The sequence below is a fragment of the Plasmodium inui genome (genome assembly GCF_000524495.1).
Source record: "Plasmodium inui San Antonio 1 unplaced genomic scaffold supercont1.14, whole genome shotgun sequence".
NCBI lineage: Eukaryota > Apicomplexa > Aconoidasida > Haemosporida > Plasmodiidae > Plasmodium > Plasmodium inui.
Genome location: NW_008481848.1, coordinates 286,523 through 302,836, shown reverse-complemented (window position 1 = coordinate 302,836; position 16,314 = coordinate 286,523). Strand labels below are relative to the sequence as shown.

Here is a 16,314-nt window from a genome sequence, read left to right as displayed (position 1 = left end):
TGGATGTACACAAAACGGTTAAAAAAAAAAACATAAAATAAAATAACATAGACACGCGTTTTCTGGGTGTCTTTAAAAAATCAAAATCGCGTCATCACACTATACATTGTTATACTTGCTTTTTTTATTTTTTTTGTGCAACGAGTAGACACAAAATCTATGCTACCGCCATGCACTTTATATGCGTACTTATGCGACATCAACTATACTGCAAGGAGGATGCACTATGTACCTACACGCCCGTATGTGGACGCTAAAAAAAAAAAATTAAAACAAAAATACGTAGGAAAAAATACTGAAGGGGAAGGAAAAAAAAAAAAAAATTAACGCGCAAAAGAATCATGCGCCAGTGGTGGTGGTGGTAGTGGTATTGTATTTACACACGTCCGCACACATTTACTTATGCCTACAGGACGCCTCAAACAAAAATGGCTGTTTGTACCCTGCGAATCGGAGCACTTCTCATCAGTGTGCACACGCATAGACGCGACACATAGTGCTGTTGTGGGGTTGAAGCACTTCATGGTGAAGTGGCTGTCTTTATCTCCTTTGCGCAGGCGATTTTGCCAGGCCGATCGGTCCTCTCCTCTTTGGGAAGACTTCTCCCCGTGTGTTCACTTCTTCTTTATCATTTTCTTCACCTTGTTGCTCTTCATGCTGTTCTTGTTCATGTTAACATTTTTGTTCTTTCCTCCAGCAGCGTTGTTGCTCTTCTTAGTCAGGTGCTCCTTCTTCTTGTCTATCTTCTTATTGCCAACCTTCTTATTGGCCTCCTTTCCCTTGACGTTATTCTTCGCGCCTGCCTTGTTCACATTATTCTTCATGGGTTTCTTATTGGCATTTACGGCTCCACTTTTGTGCTTCATTTTCCCCTTGTGGTCATTCTTGCTGCCAGCTCCTCCCTTCTGTTTATCCTTACCCTTGATATTTTTTTTGTTTAAAATTTTATTTCCCTTATTGTTATTTTTATTGTTCTTTGCTCCGTTAGTCTTGACATTTTTATTGTTTTTGTTTTTCTTCTTGTCGTCTTTTTTGCTCTCTTTTTTAACATTCCCTCCTGAGCCTCCTTTTTTGTTGTTTCCCATTTTGCCTTTGGCAAGCTTATTTTTAGACTTCACTTTTTCATGCTTCTTTTGTTGTCCTTTGTTGTTCATTTTTTTTTTTATTTCTTTTTTTACAGTGATTCCTTTCTTGGCTGCTTTGCCACTTTTGTTTGCTCCGTTGTTCTTCTTCTTGGAGCTCTTCTTTTTGCTCTTTACTACATTACCTGCTCCTGCTGCAGCACCATTTTTTGATTTCTTCGATTCGGATGGGGTAGCAACTTTCTTCTCTTTTTCATCTTCATGGTTCTTTCCTTCCTCTCCAGGAGTATTATTTTCGCCTCCACTACCTTCTGTGCCTTCCACTTTGGTACCTCCTTCTTCCTCATCTGCCTTACCTTCTTCCTTGATGTCTCCATTAATGTCTCCACCTTCTGTGTCATTCTCAACTGCCTGCTTCTCATCATCGTCTGCGCCTTCCACTTCATCATCCTCTGCATCTGCCTTCGCGTCCGTCTCCGCTTCGTCGTCCTCTTTCTCTCCTTTGAGGATAAAGTTCAATACGTTCTCTGCGGACATGCCTGGCTTTACCCCTTTTTTAAAATAAGACACTACAGAATCCTTTGTGATCACTGCGTGTGACCTGGCAATTCGGTCGTCCTCCTTGAGGCAGCCCATTTCCTTCAGTACGTTCTTCTCCACGTCGCAGAGCAGTCCGAAGGGCAGTTCCAGCTTCTCCTTCCATTTTAGCTGCGGAGGGGGGGGAAGAAAGGGAGAAACAGCATGTTAAGTGATGTGTCGACTAAAGCAACTGATGCAATGGATGCACCTGAAGAAACCGCGGAAGATGAAGCGATCCCATCAGCCAACTTCACATCTCATATTGAGAGGCGAGCCTCACCCTCACGGCGCGAAAGACACGTGCGATCGACACGTAAAAATGCGAAAAAGACACCACTAATAGGCCGACCAAGTGGGAAAGACATGCATGTGGAGGGATGTGGGAATAAACTCCTCCAAACCACATGCACATGATTCGCACAAAGGGGGCTAAACTTTGTCACACATGGGACTTTTCTCTCTAGTACATGCCATACCTGCGCATCAGCTGAATCGGCGGACAATCCATACACGGCATAGTTATTGGAGGTGAATTCCTCAAACTTCTCCTTAAATAGTTTGGCCTGTTCGGTACAGCCTGGTGTGTCTGCTTTAGGATACACAAAGATTACCACTCCATTGAAGTCCTTGTGTTTGTCGATTTCTCCCTGCAGGGTGGTGTGCTCGTTCTGCTCGTTCAACAACTCTGCGTTGAGAATTTCCTCCGTCAACTTGGTGTCTGGGTGGGGGAAGAAGTGAAGCGGACACGTGAAAGAGGTGGAAAAGCGAACGAATAAGCGTGCCAGATAGAATCGCACATGGGGCAGTGGCCTCTCCGCATGGTGTTGCAGGGACTCTGTGTGTGCTGGGGTACACACAGGGGAAGTGATACACTCAGACAGAAGCGCAGTACAGAACGATGGCGTATAAATCACTCTCCACTCATCATGCACATCTCCCCCTGTTGACCTCTCCAATGCAAACACGCGGCAAAGACACGCAGGTGGCACAGACAGACGTCCCCCCTGTCAAGTGCATTCGCATCTGCCTCCTCACGCAACTCTCAACTAATGAATATAATAACTTACTTTCTATCATTTTGACCAATGATACAAATGATTATTCGCAAAAAGGAGAAAAAAAAAAGAAAGAAAGAAGGAAAAAATCAAAGGGCGTTAAAACTGGTGAACGGTCTGGACTGACGTATACTACATACGCTTGGCAGAGGGAGTGTTTCACAGGGTGGAAAACAAATACACTTTAACACTATTTGTTTTGGCCGATGAAAATTGGCATCACAAATTGGACGAAAGAAAAAGAAAAAAACGCGTCACTAAACGGTCAGCAAATGATCGCTAAATGGTCCCAAAATAGTCACTGTACAGTCATCAAATTCTGCCAATTCGTCTTAGTTGCGCCAGATTCGCTAAACTTCTCTTTCATATGTCACTAAAATGTGTTAAACTTTGTATACATACTTGGTGTGGTAGTCGACGTATAAAATAATAAAATAAAAAAAATGAACTAAAGGAATGCTCTGCTAGTTTTGTTTTTTCGTTCAAACAAAATGGATGTGCAAAGGGGGGGAAAACGAAAATGGGGCGAACAAATTTTAATACCAATAAAAAAAATGGCGAATGGGAAATAAAATTCAAAACGAATTGTAAACTGAAACAGGAAAACAGGCAGTCAACGAAATGAACAGAATGAACAAACTGAGCGAAACGAACAAAACGAACAAAACGAACAAAATGAACAAAATCAGCAATGAATGGCGAGGGGAGCGATCAACGATCAACGATGCGATGAACGTAAACAAAAAATATACAGCGAACGGTGAACAAAAAATATACAGCGAACGGTGAACAAAAAATATACAGTTAACGGGGAACAAAAAATGCACTGTTAACGGTCAACAAAACGTACAATGCGTGATGGCAGCGATAATGGCAACGATAATGGTAATGACGATGACTATCACTATGTACGCATGAACGACGAGTGAAATAAAAGGTGAAACAGAAAATTTTTTGTTTCAATTTTTTCTGTGCATATGTGCATATCCACGCGTACACGAGCGAGAACGACGCGTGAACGCAAAACAGTCCCACCGGCAATCGCGAAAGTGAACATATATAATATATAATTCGTCTAACAACAATGGTCTGTGCTCCTTTGTGTTATATATTTTCACGCGCTCCAACCCTCCTGGTTGGTTCGCTTGATATTTTTGCCTGAGTAAATGGTCAGCGAAGGTCAGCGAATTGTCCGCCAATCGTCGTATTTGTTCGTACTCGCCACCACTTGCCCCTGGTTGGTGGTGCTTCTTCACCCACGAATCGGGGACAAACCGCTTGAAGTCGCTCTCACTGGACAGTGCGTCACTCCAACGAACTGGCAATTTTCACAAAATTTGCCTACAACTTGGCTTGATTTTACTTTATCCACCATTCAGATCAGTTTAAATTCGGTCAGGGTTGAAAAAAAAGAAAAAAGAAGAGCGAACTTCACACGGTGTTAAATAAAAGAAAAAAAATATATATATATTTTCTTTTTGCAAAGGCAAAACTGCCTTAATGCACGTATTTCATTCTTCCAACTGAATTGTCTCTTTATTGTCTTTTTTTAACGTTTCATTCTTTTTTTTATTTTTATTTTTTTTTTCTCCCTCCGGCAAGTACACACATATAAATACGCCCGTATCTTTTGCGAATACACACACGGGGGGCGGGGAGTGTACCCCCCCCGCGCTCGTTCACGTGTGTACACCTGAACAAATGGACCAGTGGGGAGCGACCCATTTGGTGGCTGGGCGCTGATGAGTAGACCAGGGGTCAATAGGCACCCACGAGTGACAACCACCGAACAGGTGTGCACACAGTCATCCCTCTCAGGTTGTTCTCCCATTTGTGTGTTCCTTGTTCCCTCATCAGACTTTTTCTGCACACGCTCTTTACTTCTCCTCCATTGCATTACGAGTTGGTGATACTGCTTTGGGGCGCTCCTTTGTATTACTCCTTTGTCATGTCCCTTCAAGTTTCTCTCCTTGTTGCTCTCCTTGTTGCTCCCCGATGTGCCCCCCTCAGCCAAAAAACCCTTGGGGAAAAGTGGAGAAATGTAAGTTAACTGCGCCTTCCGTCAACTGTACGAGTTACAACCTCGTCGCCCGGTACCCCTCCGCCTCATGAAAAGGCACACTCCGTTGACGGCTCCTTCGCCTTCCGTTCACCATCTCTTCACTCCCGGCACACCCCGCACTTGCACTGCGATTGCAGTGCATAATTGCGCATCATTTGTAACTCCTCTAACGACCAGTGGTATATGCACATGCACACAGGCGCGCATACAGGTGCATACTACCCAGCGCCTTTCCCACACCTGCACACCGTTCAAAGTGACCAAAGTGAATAGCTCTCAAGGGTCGTCACACAACCCTGCCTTTGTAACCCCTTCACAAATTACGTTTCCCCATCAGCTCCTCTCTTTGCTTTTCTCCCAAATTTTTTTTCTTAATACACCAGGTTAATTGAATGCGCACCGTTCAGAAAGGCAGGAATGGTACAATGCCGCGCAGCCGTGATGGAGCAACCAAAACTTCCAGCATAAACCAAACGGCCTGTTCAACCTAACTGGCTACGTTCGATAGTTCGCTATCTTGACATGATTACCCTCACTTGGCAATTCCGTTACGCACATTGCGAAAATGGGGGGAAAAAAAATAAAATACAAAAATAATCACATAGTGGGAGTTCTCCTCCCAATTTGCCCATCACATTTGCTTCATACTGAACGTACCACAAATGTGTATTCTGAAGGATACTTCCTCTCTTGCACACAAATGTGTGTACCTTCCCGATGGGACCTTTGATCGCGAAGGAAAAAAAAAAGCAAAAATCTATATGTCAGTTTTTTTTCCTTTTTCGCAGCAGTTATGTGCACATTTTAAAAAAAAAAAATAGCTAGCTAGCTGAGTGGCTAGCTAAAACGGTTTTATGGCTCACTATCGAGGGGATAAGAATTCCAACCATATCATTCTTGCAACTCCGTACGAGTATATGCCACTGTTGCCATCCGAACATGTTCGTATTCTCGCACATTAGAGGGTCTCACCTGTTAAGTGATATGGCAGCCACGCAGCGAAACAGGAAGGAAGTCAGTTAGACGTTTGGCCTATGGGCAACGCACACTGCGCGGCGATAACACCCATCACTTGTCGCCTTGCTCCACCTAACCCACGTTTTACAAATTATCACCTCCAACTGGGGGACTGTCGATAAGTTTGAAGCAGAATGTTTCCTCCATATCTTTTTGGTATGGAAACAAATGCGCAAAGAAAAATAAAAAAAAGAGAAGAAAAGAAGAAAAAAAAAACCGTCTTGTTTATGCGAATGGGGAGAGGTCAACACGAAATGGTTCCCCCCCTCCGCAGGTCTACACACAACTACGCAGCACGTATATGTTCATCCGTATTCACACATTTTTAATTAAAAAATTGAAAAAAAAAAAAAATTGCCGCTACCCCCCCCCATATCACATAACATGCAATGTGTTGGACTCGATACATCCTAGGTACTCATTATTAATCGTGGCAATTGCAAACATGTTTGACAAATCGTAGCGAATACCTTGCAGTTTTATCCTCACTGTTGTCTGCGGTTTTATGTTATACACTCCTGAGGAAAAACAGGGGTAGTGGGAATCCTCCGAGTATTCGAAGTACTTCGGAATGGCTGTTCTCGATATGAAAATTTTGAGCGGGCCTGCCTGAGCGAAGAAGCCCAGTTTGTTTACGTCCGTGACAACTGCATCGAGTACCTACAATGGGCAGTCAGGAAGGGAAAAAAAAAAAAAAAAAAAAGGGGAGCGTGTATTATATGGTATTCACACCGATCGGTTGAATCAACTCAATCCACGCATGCAAGAGGAGGGGGGTGCGCCGGGGTGAAGTTTCCCTATCAGCGTCCTCCACGATATTGGATCCCTTTCACGGGGGAGGTACAGTCACCCACCTCGTCCTTAAACGGCTTGAAGACGATGGCCTGGTATTTGACCTTCACGACGATCATGCTCGTCCCGTCTTGTACACGTCCAGGCTCACTATGAATTATGCGAATGACGCAAATTATGTACCCATACTTGGCATTACACTGACCTTCTACACTGTTTCGCAGCATATCTTCTATGAACTGCTGGTACCTCGGGCCCAGCTGACTTGGCTTTATGATTACATTTTTCCATTCCTCTATGACGAAGTACATTGTACGTTCGGCTGGACGCCGTCTCTTTTAGCTGCGTGGCGGTTTTATAAGGTGAGAGACCTGCTGCAGACGTGGTGAATTTAGAGGCGAGAGGAAGAGGAGAGGCTTGGTGACTACTTGTCCCGTTTTTGCCTCTTTTATGAACAATTTTCCACCCCTAATTATCGCTTTATTGCGCCTTCTCACGTTGCCCTTGTCGCGGCTCCCTCCGTTTGCGTACATACAACACTTTAGTGGATAACGCTTTGCAAAGGAGGGCCCTTTTTTTTCTCTCCTCTTGATCGAAATGCAGAAATAGGATTGGCAACTCAGAACCGCAGCATGGTAAGTGCGTGTGGCTGTGGTAACGTGTGACAACTCGAGAGATTTCGATGCAAAATGGGACCATGGGATGATGGATCATGAGATCATCAGATCATGGGAGCCTTTTTTTGTTGCTTTGTTTCCTTTTCCATCGTAAGGCGCGCGGAAATGTGGGAGAATTTGTCAACTTACAGGGCGCGGGTTCGGATGCTCATAAACATATGCACGTATATGTATGCATGTGTTTTTTTTTTTCTTTTTCGATGGAGATTCGGCCCATTTTTCCGTCGCCGCTACTCCGCACGTGCCTAGGGGAAAATAAAACGAGGTGGGGCTCCATCCCGCCGGTACAAATTGGCAACTGGTGCATTTAAGCTGGTCCAGCGCTGGAATCGCGATTGCGTATATGTTTGCTCATTGGGCGTAATAACCACCCCTTTCAACGTTGGAAGGGTAAATGTAGGAAGGAAGAAAAATAAAAAGAATTAAAATAATTAGAAGAATTAAAAGAATTAGAAGAATTAGAAGAATTAGAAGAATAATAAAAAAAAAAAACCACGTGGACCATTTACGCTTCAATTTCTTCACGCATATTCCGTGGTGCTGTTTTCTCCGCCCATGTGGCGATCATAGAAAGTCCATACGGAGGGACACACATCCAACCATGACTATGACAGCTGGGAAGTGTTCCAAGCACATTAAGAAGTTTTTCACAAATGGGTTGAAGAAAAATGTTCTTCCCTACTTCCTGCACTGCAAGAATAAACCCTTCCTCATGAACTCCAAATATGTGCAGAAGTACTCTCTCGAGTTTGTCCCCAAAAGTGTTATTAACAGGTCAGCTCGGAAGAGGGAGAGGCAGACAGGGGGCAGACAGAGCGAAGATGAAAGGACCCGCTGCACCATCTTGGCACTTTTCACAACAACACGTAAATAGCCGCGCACGTCTGACCATGTATTGCACACCTCTTCCTTTTCACGCCTCTTCTTTCTCACTCCTGCCCCTACCGCCACCACAGATACATCCAAGACAAACGGAGGATCAAAAAAGACGGGGAGTGAACAATTATGACGTTGTGAGGAGGTTCCCAGGGAGGGGAAGCAGCTGTCCCCACTTCGCTTCTTCACTTCGCTTCTTCACTTCGTTGCTCCACTTCGCTGCTCCACTTCCCCTCCTCACGAGGCCCACTCCCGCCGCATCACCCTTCGAATCAAATACTCCCGGATGAATAAGTCCATTCCCAAAGATTCCATCGCCTCTATTTCAAATTTTCGATTCAACGTCTCCATTTGGGTGAGTTCCCATCTCACCTTTGCACTGCACCTGAGGCTGTCACCATTTAGCATGTTTCGCAAAACATTTTTGTCCCGCCTGGATAACGCCAGGAGGGCCTCTTTCGGGATAAGCTCCATGTCCTGAGAGTTCATGCCCACCCATCGCATATCGGAACAAGCGAAGATGGCGTCTTCGTTGGTTTTGCAGCCCTCCTTGTAGCTCAAGTATATTCGGAAGCCGTAGGGGTCGTAGTCGCCCATGTAGACGCACTGCGGGAAGGGGAGGCGCAAAAGGGAAGCATAAACGGACGCGGACATGAAAGGAGAGTCGAAGTGGAAGCGTGGACATGCAGCTACGTCAGAGGCTTCCGATGAGGTGCCTTAGGTTGACTGGCTAAGCGAATCGCCGCCACACATGAAGACAGACCCGGTGACGCAGCCACCCGACGCAGCCACGCGACGCAGCCACGCGACGCAGCCCTCGGCCCACTTACCTCCAGCTGGAAGAGTTCCACCAGCTCGCAAATAATTTTCCGAGTCGAGAAATCTGGCATTCCCTTCCCGGTTATTAAAATGCAGGGCAAAATCTGGCGTAAAGGACAAAAAGGAAAGAAAAAAAATGGGGCAAAATGGGGGGAAGGACTACGCCCAGTAGGAAGTAAAATGCGAACCGTCACATTTGCATATGTATAGGTGCGTGTCGACACTTGATGGGTAACCCCCGTGTCCCCCCTCCCGACGGAATGCTCTCAAAGTACATTCCATATCTCCTTTTCGCATAGCTTCTGATATAGAGAATATTTTTCCACTACGAGGATGTAGTTTGCTTGACTCTCCACGCGGTCCACTTTTAAAAGGCTGTCATTAATCATTAAACCGTTTTCTGTAAGAGGGGGTATTTGGGGGAAAGCGTTTCAGGCGAATGAGTGTAGCCGCGTTTGGCACGTTTGATCTGCACTGCGCAGCTGCGAGAGGGAGTAAACATGCATGCTCATCCACCGCTGCCTGGGACGATACTCCCCTGAGGTGACACTCCCCTGCGACGTACCCACTTCGTTCAGATTCAAACGCTTGTTGTTTTTTCGAAGCACGAGAAGACCGCCTATGCACCCTGAGCGTTCAAGTGAAGTTGTCCACGTTGGAATTTTCCCATGGGGTCACTACGGGCAGGGGATGACCCAGCGGTGCGAAACGTAGCTGAGTGTCACGCACACCAGCATATGCAAGTGCATATATGTACACATGTATGTGCCCCCCAGAAGACACCCATTTTCACGCGCGCAAAACGACTCGCGCGAATCGAAGCGATCCTCATTGAAGGGACCTTTTTCCGAGGCATAGACATTTAGGGAGGCCCTGGGGAATCCCAAGATGCGGCAAACATGCTGAAGGGGTGGGATGGGCGCGCAAAAGGGTTCTCTCTGTAAGGGTAACTCTCCTGTGGGTAACTCTCCAATCGGGTTGCTCCCCCATATGGCTGCCTCCACGTGCACGCTGTCCTCACCAGAATGTGCCGATTCGTTTGGCACTGCTCGCTGAAGAGGTTGTACAGCTTGTAGTATATTTCCCTCTGCGTGCAGCTCTTGTCCTTAGTGAGGGGATAAGAAAAATGGTCGTTTGTCGCAAAAAGGGCTAAGCTAGTCAGTCCCATATCCCCACAGCAAGGGAACTCATCTGGATTACACATTTCAGAGTCGCCTCTCGGTGTAACCACTTCTCATTTTTCTCCCCCTTTTTAAGTTAAACCTGAATGATCATGTCGTTGACGAGCTCTACGACGGATACGGCTGCGGGGTGGGTGGCGTGACAACATATGTACGGAATGGACACAAAGGAAGGGCGAATTAAAATGCGCAGACGTAACTGTACGCATGCTTCGCCACGTCTCCACGCCTGTACGCACTCCTGCAGAGCCCCACGAGGCGCCGGTTGAGGAGGCGCCGCGGGTACTGCTTCTCCGAGTTGGCCTTAAAAATGTCCACGTCAAAGTTTAGCAACCAGGACATTACGTGGAGGACAAAGTCCTCTATTTCTGCGAGCGCGAATTGGTTGAGCAGAGCACATGAGAAAATGGCACTTAGTCGTACATCCCCCGTAGGTAGGCTCGCTGAGGTGGAGCCGACCGGGGATCCAAACACATATGCAGACATATCTATGCATCTACATCTGCCCTCTTATGTACGCCCGGTAACCTTCAAATATCCTGTCCTTCTCAGCCCCATGATGGTCCATCGTTTGGAAGGATACACCAATCACTACGTCTTTTAATTTGGTGGGAAAAGGAAAAGTTCACGAAAACAACTTTTACAAAAAAGCACACATTTGTGCACATTGACCGAACACGCATAGTTGCATAAAACGAAAGAACATGAAGGGTAATACAGGTGTAATGTTCCCACGACGTTAATGCATAGGCAAGCAAATCGAGGAAAAAAAAATAGCAAACTGGTTGAATGGCTCACCAAAAGTGTATGTACAAGTCAGGCAAAAATTTAAAAAAAGAAAAAAGAAAAAAAAAAATTGCACACAGGTGGGAAGTGCCCCGTTGCTAACTACATCCACTTATGTGTGGATGCCTGCGGAAAGGATGTTCAATTTCACCACAGTGTTTTCATATGCGCAGGGATAGAGACAAATTTCCTGCAAATCAGTAAAGACTCGTTTGTTTCATTATGCTGAGGAATTCCTCCTGGCTGATTTCGCCGTCCATGTCCTTGTCAAATTCGTCTATCATCGCTTGCAGTTCGTCGTCGGATAGGTTCTCTCCCTGCATGAGCGTTGTGTGAGCGATGTGTAATCGATGCATGAGCGATGTGTAATCAATGCGTAAGCGATGTACAAATGCCGTGTTAGCACTAGCTACACTTTGGCCGGCCGCCCGATGGCCTCACCAGTTCTCGGGACACTCTCCGCAAATTCTTCAGCGATATTTTTCCTGTAAAGTTGGGTCAATTTGAAACGTGAAAAAAATATGTCGAGGGGGTGTGCAAGTCAGTCATCTCATCCTCTACAAGAGAAGATGCAAAGATATGGCGGAAAAGCGAAATAGCAGTCCAATTGCACATTCGCCGGTAGGCACCACTGTGAAATGGCAAATTGGGACACATAAGAAAAGCGAAGAGATAGCAATTCCATCGTCGTTCACTGTTGCTAAAAATTCCTACCTGTGTCGTCATCATCAAACAGTTTAAACGCTTTGATTATTTCCTCCGTTGGGTCTCTGTCCCCGATCTTCTGAGTCACTAAAAGGGAAAAAAAAGAAAAAGAAAAAAAAGTGTAGTCTTTGCTTCGGAATGACAACGTGCGTAATTTTCTCTCCTCCCTTTTTCTTATGTCCTTCTGCGTCTACGCAACTTCACCTTTGAGGAAGTCACCACTCGCCCACCGATCATCTCCCCCTTCCGGTCGCCTTACTAATGTCCAGAAAATCATTGTAGTCTATATAGCCCGAATTGGATTTATCGTATTCCCTCATCAGTTCCAAAACGTCTGCCTTCTTTATGTCAAACCCAAGTGCTCTTATTGCCACCTGAACGAAATATATATAGGGAAGAGACAGGAAGGGGGATTAAAATGGGAGAAGCTTTTTGGGGAAATTATGCCAAAGGGTAGCACCTTCCAGGGGAACAAACATAGACAGTGACATGCAGGGATTTTTAATCTTGGGGAAACTCAAACGGGGGGGTACTCAACCACGGAAGCGTAAGGTAAGTCATTTTGTACAGTTGAGCAAGCTTCTTGTATAGAGAAAAAAGAGGATGGTCTAAAGCCGTGTTATTTTTACTGCCTCGACTGCAGTGTTTTCGTTTGCCTCCGTTCGTTTGTTGCCCTCCCCCGTCTTCACGATTCTCTTTCGTAAAAAAGCAGTTACAATTGGAGGTGATACAACTGGCGGTGCCGCTCACACAAAAAACGCCGCTTGCCGCCCACTAGCGCGCCATACCTTCAACTCATGGTAGTCGATTTTCCCCGTTTTTTCCGTGTCAAATAAATCGAAAGCTTCCTTTATCTCATTCTTTTGTTCCTCCGTTATTTCGTTTCTACCCCTCCGTCGGTTGCTACTTATAGGCCTATTCGTAATGGCCCTTGGGGTGAAATTGGAAACTTCGCTTTTTCTGCTAATCATTTGGTGTGCCGGGCGACGCGCAAAATGGGGAAAATACGAAAGGCGCGGAAAACAAGCAAAAGGGGGAAAAAAGGAAGAGGCCCCAAAATTTGCTCACAGAGGTGTAAAGTTTTTAGGCCGGTCAGATGTGTAAATTTTTTAGGGCTAGCAGAGGTGTCCACTTTTTTGTGCCCACGTTCGTGAATTTCAAATCGCTATTTTTGCAAATTGAAGGGGGGTGAAAATGAACAGCTGGTGACACGCAGTGAAGAGGTGAAAAGGTGAAGAAGCGGCGAAGCAGATAATTCGTCAAGTCACTAATTGGAGAAGTCACCAATTGGAGAAGTCAATAATTTGGGAGATTCAGGAATTTTTTGCTTAACTTAGGAAATAGTGCTCACGCGCGGCGGAAAAAACATTGCTTAAGCGCGGGTATATCGGAAAATAAAAAACTTCACGCCCTCAAGCACCTTTTCGCGCCTCGGGAAGGCCGCTCCGGGGGAAAGGCTTGACAATCGGCTTTACACATGCGCATGTACAGGTGCACACGAAACATGGCACACGGCACAATGCCCTTTAGCACTTGCGCAATATCAAGGGCTGCCTTAAACTTCCAACAAACTTTACGTTTCGCCACGGCCTCTCTCTAATGCTTGCCACTTTTGTGCGCACACTTGAGGGAGAAAAAAAGGCATGCCCTCGGGTCGGGAAATTGTGAAGGGCGATATACGCAAGTGGGTAAGTACGTGTTTAGCGTTTAATCTGAATATCCCGGCGGAAATGCGCCAAGAATGAGAAAAAAAATGTGCCCCAAATGGGAGCGCAGCTAAGCGGAAGGTTTAACTGATCGCGAGAATGGAAGTATTCTTTTAAGGATTAATACAACGGAGGGGAAATTTCTAGGTGGGAATTACCAAGTGAGAATTTCCGAGTGGGAATTACCAAGTGAGAGTTTCTGGGTGGGAATTACCAAGGGGGTGAATTCCGCCCTCAAGTCATTCGCTACTGCTTTGCAAGTTCTCTCCCCCAGTGAGAGGGCAACTTATTGTAACTCCCCCAACCACTTTGGTGATTTCCCCCCACAAGGTGCTCCCCAACCATGCCGCTCACAAAATAAAAGAGACAAAACCGGTTAAATAGCATTCCCCACCCAAGAGAAGAAAAAAAAAGACAATTACGCTGAATTAAAGGAGTGCCAAATATTGCCACCACCACCCCCAATACCCTTTCTTCCCCCCTCTTACCAAGGTGCTATTCGCTTCTGCGCAATTACATATGTTGGTTAATCTTTTCATAGGCATACTTTTTGGAAATTTTTTTTTTTTTTTTTTTTTCTTTTTGGTTAGTTATTTTGCTTAGCTTTTACCTTAACGTGTTTAAAATGGATGGTGTGCAGGTGGGGGAAAAAAAAAAATTTGCGCACAGGATGAAAAAATGGAGAAAAGCGCTAAAAATGGGCAAAGATGAAGGGAAATTTTTCTGAACAGTTCATGCGAAAATCTACATTTGGTGTATTTTATTTTTTTTTTTAAAGTCCATTTTGGCTAGTCCATCATTAAGCCAAACGCAATATAAACTGCACCCCGCTTGTTGGTCTCTCTCAATAAAGGGGCATTTTTATGCACATTTGTTCTCCTTTTCCGCGCGTGAACGACTGGGTGATTTGGAAAAATCAGCTATCACTTGGCCGCTTTTCCCCTTCTTAAGCCTTCAAGTCCTTTTTCAGAGGTCCATAATACTTAACTTTCTCCTCACTGGTTTGGAATCTTCCATGTCCAATTTTGGAGGAAGTGTCGATAAATTTCAGTGAAATTTCAGCTAAGGCATCTCTCGACACTTGTGGTACTAATGTTTTTCGCAGCGTGATTGGCCTTTTCTTCGTACCAGCAACACAACCTTTCAGCAATATAAAATCTTCATTGACCACACCATAGTGTGGGAAGCCACCCATGGGGGTAATTTTCTTCTCAGTAATATCAGCATCGGTTGACGCGTTGTTTTTATCCTTCTTCAGGCCAATTCTGTAGATTTTTTTATTTCTTTCAGTTCGGTGGAAATAGCCTTTTTGTCCATGTCTGGGTACTTGAAATTGTACCCTGGCAGGATGCCACGCACCAATACAAGCAACTTTCCTCAATCCTCTGTGTGTTTTTCTTGGTAATCTTTTCACCCCATATCTGCTAACCACACCTTTGGTACCATGTCCCTTGGTCACACTAATCACGTCTATCATTTCGTTCGTATTAAATACATTCGATACGGGTAAATTTTTCTCCAACAGTTCTTTCAGGAAGTCAATTTTGTCTTTCATCCCACCTCCATTTATTTGGATTTCCATGATGTGTGCCTTCTTCATGGTTAAGGGCGTCTTCGATGGTTGCGTGTGACAAACGGCTCTTAACACAGTGCAGTATTTTTCAATCCTCTTGTAGAGACTTTCCTTGGTTAGCTTGGGCACCATCAAAGCTTTGGTAAAGGCCTTCTTGTCACTCTTGTACCAGTTTTTGTAGTATCTTCTTCTGAATTCATCGGAAACGTGATTTGCCCATACGGTGGTGAGTATTCTCAATCCCTTCGGTGTCTCTCTGTAGCCAACCATTCCGACAACAACCATTGGGGCACATTCGATAATGGTACATGCTTCCACAATTTCCTTTTTGTGTAATTTGGAACCTGGTTTGTCCACTTCCCTTACGATGTGGGTCATACCAGCCTTGTAGCCCATGAATGCCGTAAAGTGGGGTGGCTTCTCCTTGTCATCCTTTGGGAAGGATCTGATTTTTCCTCTCAATCGTTTGCACCTTTTCCTTGGCAGGAATCCAAGCGAGCCGTGGCGAGGCCTCTCGAACTTACGATGCGACATTGTTGCGTGGCGGCGGTGTGGTCAGGGGCGCGGCGCGTAGGGTTACGTTTATATATGTACGTATGTTCGCACGTGGGTATTTCCTCACGTAGGTATCTGCGCGACGTATTTACGTATCCGCTTCACCAGGGGTGGGGTGACTGCCTCTACGTGCGATCCTCCAATTGGCGGGATGTCACAGTAAATGAGTTTCACTCCAAAGCTGCTGAATTCGCAGGGAGGAATAATTTCATAAAGGGTATAAAAAAAAATGAGAGAAAAAAAAAGCTTTCTCCACAAGGATTTTTTTTTTATATATTTTTTTAAAAACGTTGCTAAAAAAAAAAAATCAGCCTGCTCTTGCGCCTGTTGAGGATTGCAGAGAAAGGTCATTTAGCGGTTAACGTGAAAGAGAACATATGCAAGTTGATGTGAAATTTATTCCAACTCCTTTTATCCATGAGCCTTTTTTCTTATTTTTTTTTTTTTGCTAAATGTATGTTTTTTTCTTTTTCGCAAAAAATGGAAACTCCAGAAAGCTTGCAACAAAACTGCAAAGATGGAAAAACCACGACAAAATTGTATGGGCTCTGGAGAGTAACCGAAAGGATATACTATACACTTACATATTATTACATATGGAACAGGTACATTGGCCTCCTCGTGGGGATAATATGCAATTCATTTGCGGTCGTACAAAAAAGCGATGTATGCATAATTGTTGGGGAAAACTTATTCTGCTGGTCGTCGGAGGGGGGGAAGTGAAAAGAATCTGAACCCGGAGAAAGGTTGCGCTTTCAGGTGGATATAAAAAAAATGTAAAGCAACCGTAAGCACATTCTGTGAGCCATGGGCGTTACGCACGTAATATATATATAGATGAATAAATGT

At 44.9% G+C, this 16,314-nt stretch overlaps 6 protein-coding genes across 6 annotated transcripts; 1 reads left to right on the top strand and 5 right to left on the bottom strand.

Annotated features, from left to right (window-relative positions):
* Positions 1-614: 614 nt before the first annotated feature.
* Positions 615-2,738, bottom strand: C922_03406 (hypothetical protein; the record flags this gene model as incomplete). Its single annotated transcript, XM_008818998.1, has 3 exons — positions 615-1,790; positions 2,138-2,379; positions 2,729-2,738. The coding sequence occupies 3 exons, from the start codon at positions 2,736-2,738 to the stop codon at positions 615-617; spliced, it is 1,428 nt and encodes a 475-aa protein (XP_008817220.1).
* A 3,432-nt stretch (positions 2,739-6,170) lies between these two features.
* On the bottom strand, positions 6,171-6,898 carry C922_03405 (DNA-directed RNA polymerase II subunit RPB7; the record flags this gene model as incomplete). The annotated part of the gene is made up of 2 exons (XM_008818997.1): positions 6,171-6,455; positions 6,650-6,898. 2 exons carry the CDS (start codon positions 6,896-6,898, stop codon positions 6,171-6,173), a joined length of 534 nt encoding a protein of 177 aa, XP_008817219.1.
* A 967-nt stretch (positions 6,899-7,865) lies between these two features.
* On the top strand, positions 7,866-8,273 carry C922_03404 (hypothetical protein; the record flags this gene model as incomplete). Its single annotated transcript, XM_008818996.1, has 2 exons — positions 7,866-8,130; positions 8,221-8,273. 2 exons carry the CDS (start codon positions 7,866-7,868, stop codon positions 8,271-8,273), a joined length of 318 nt encoding a protein of 105 aa, XP_008817218.1.
* A 104-nt stretch (positions 8,274-8,377) lies between these two features.
* Positions 8,378-10,482, bottom strand: C922_03403 (hypothetical protein; the record flags this gene model as incomplete). The annotated part of the gene is made up of 8 exons (XM_008818995.1): positions 8,378-8,746; positions 8,971-9,063; positions 9,235-9,359; positions 9,525-9,587; positions 9,801-9,861; positions 9,981-10,064; positions 10,223-10,263; positions 10,380-10,482. The coding sequence occupies 8 exons, from the start codon at positions 10,480-10,482 to the stop codon at positions 8,378-8,380; spliced, it is 939 nt and encodes a 312-aa protein (XP_008817217.1).
* A 641-nt stretch (positions 10,483-11,123) lies between these two features.
* Positions 11,124-12,602, bottom strand: C922_03402 (centrin-2; the record flags this gene model as incomplete). The annotated part of the gene is made up of 5 exons (XM_008818994.1): positions 11,124-11,243; positions 11,368-11,411; positions 11,641-11,718; positions 11,891-12,005; positions 12,420-12,602. The coding sequence occupies 5 exons, from the start codon at positions 12,600-12,602 to the stop codon at positions 11,124-11,126; spliced, it is 540 nt and encodes a 179-aa protein (XP_008817216.1).
* Positions 12,603-14,283: 1,681 nt separating this feature from the next.
* Positions 14,284-15,444, bottom strand: C922_03401 (60S ribosomal protein L3; the record flags this gene model as incomplete). The annotated part of the gene is made up of 1 exon (XM_008818993.1): positions 14,284-15,444. One exon carries the CDS (start codon positions 15,442-15,444, stop codon positions 14,284-14,286), a length of 1,161 nt encoding a protein of 386 aa, XP_008817215.1.
* Positions 15,445-16,314: the final 870 nt, after the last annotated feature.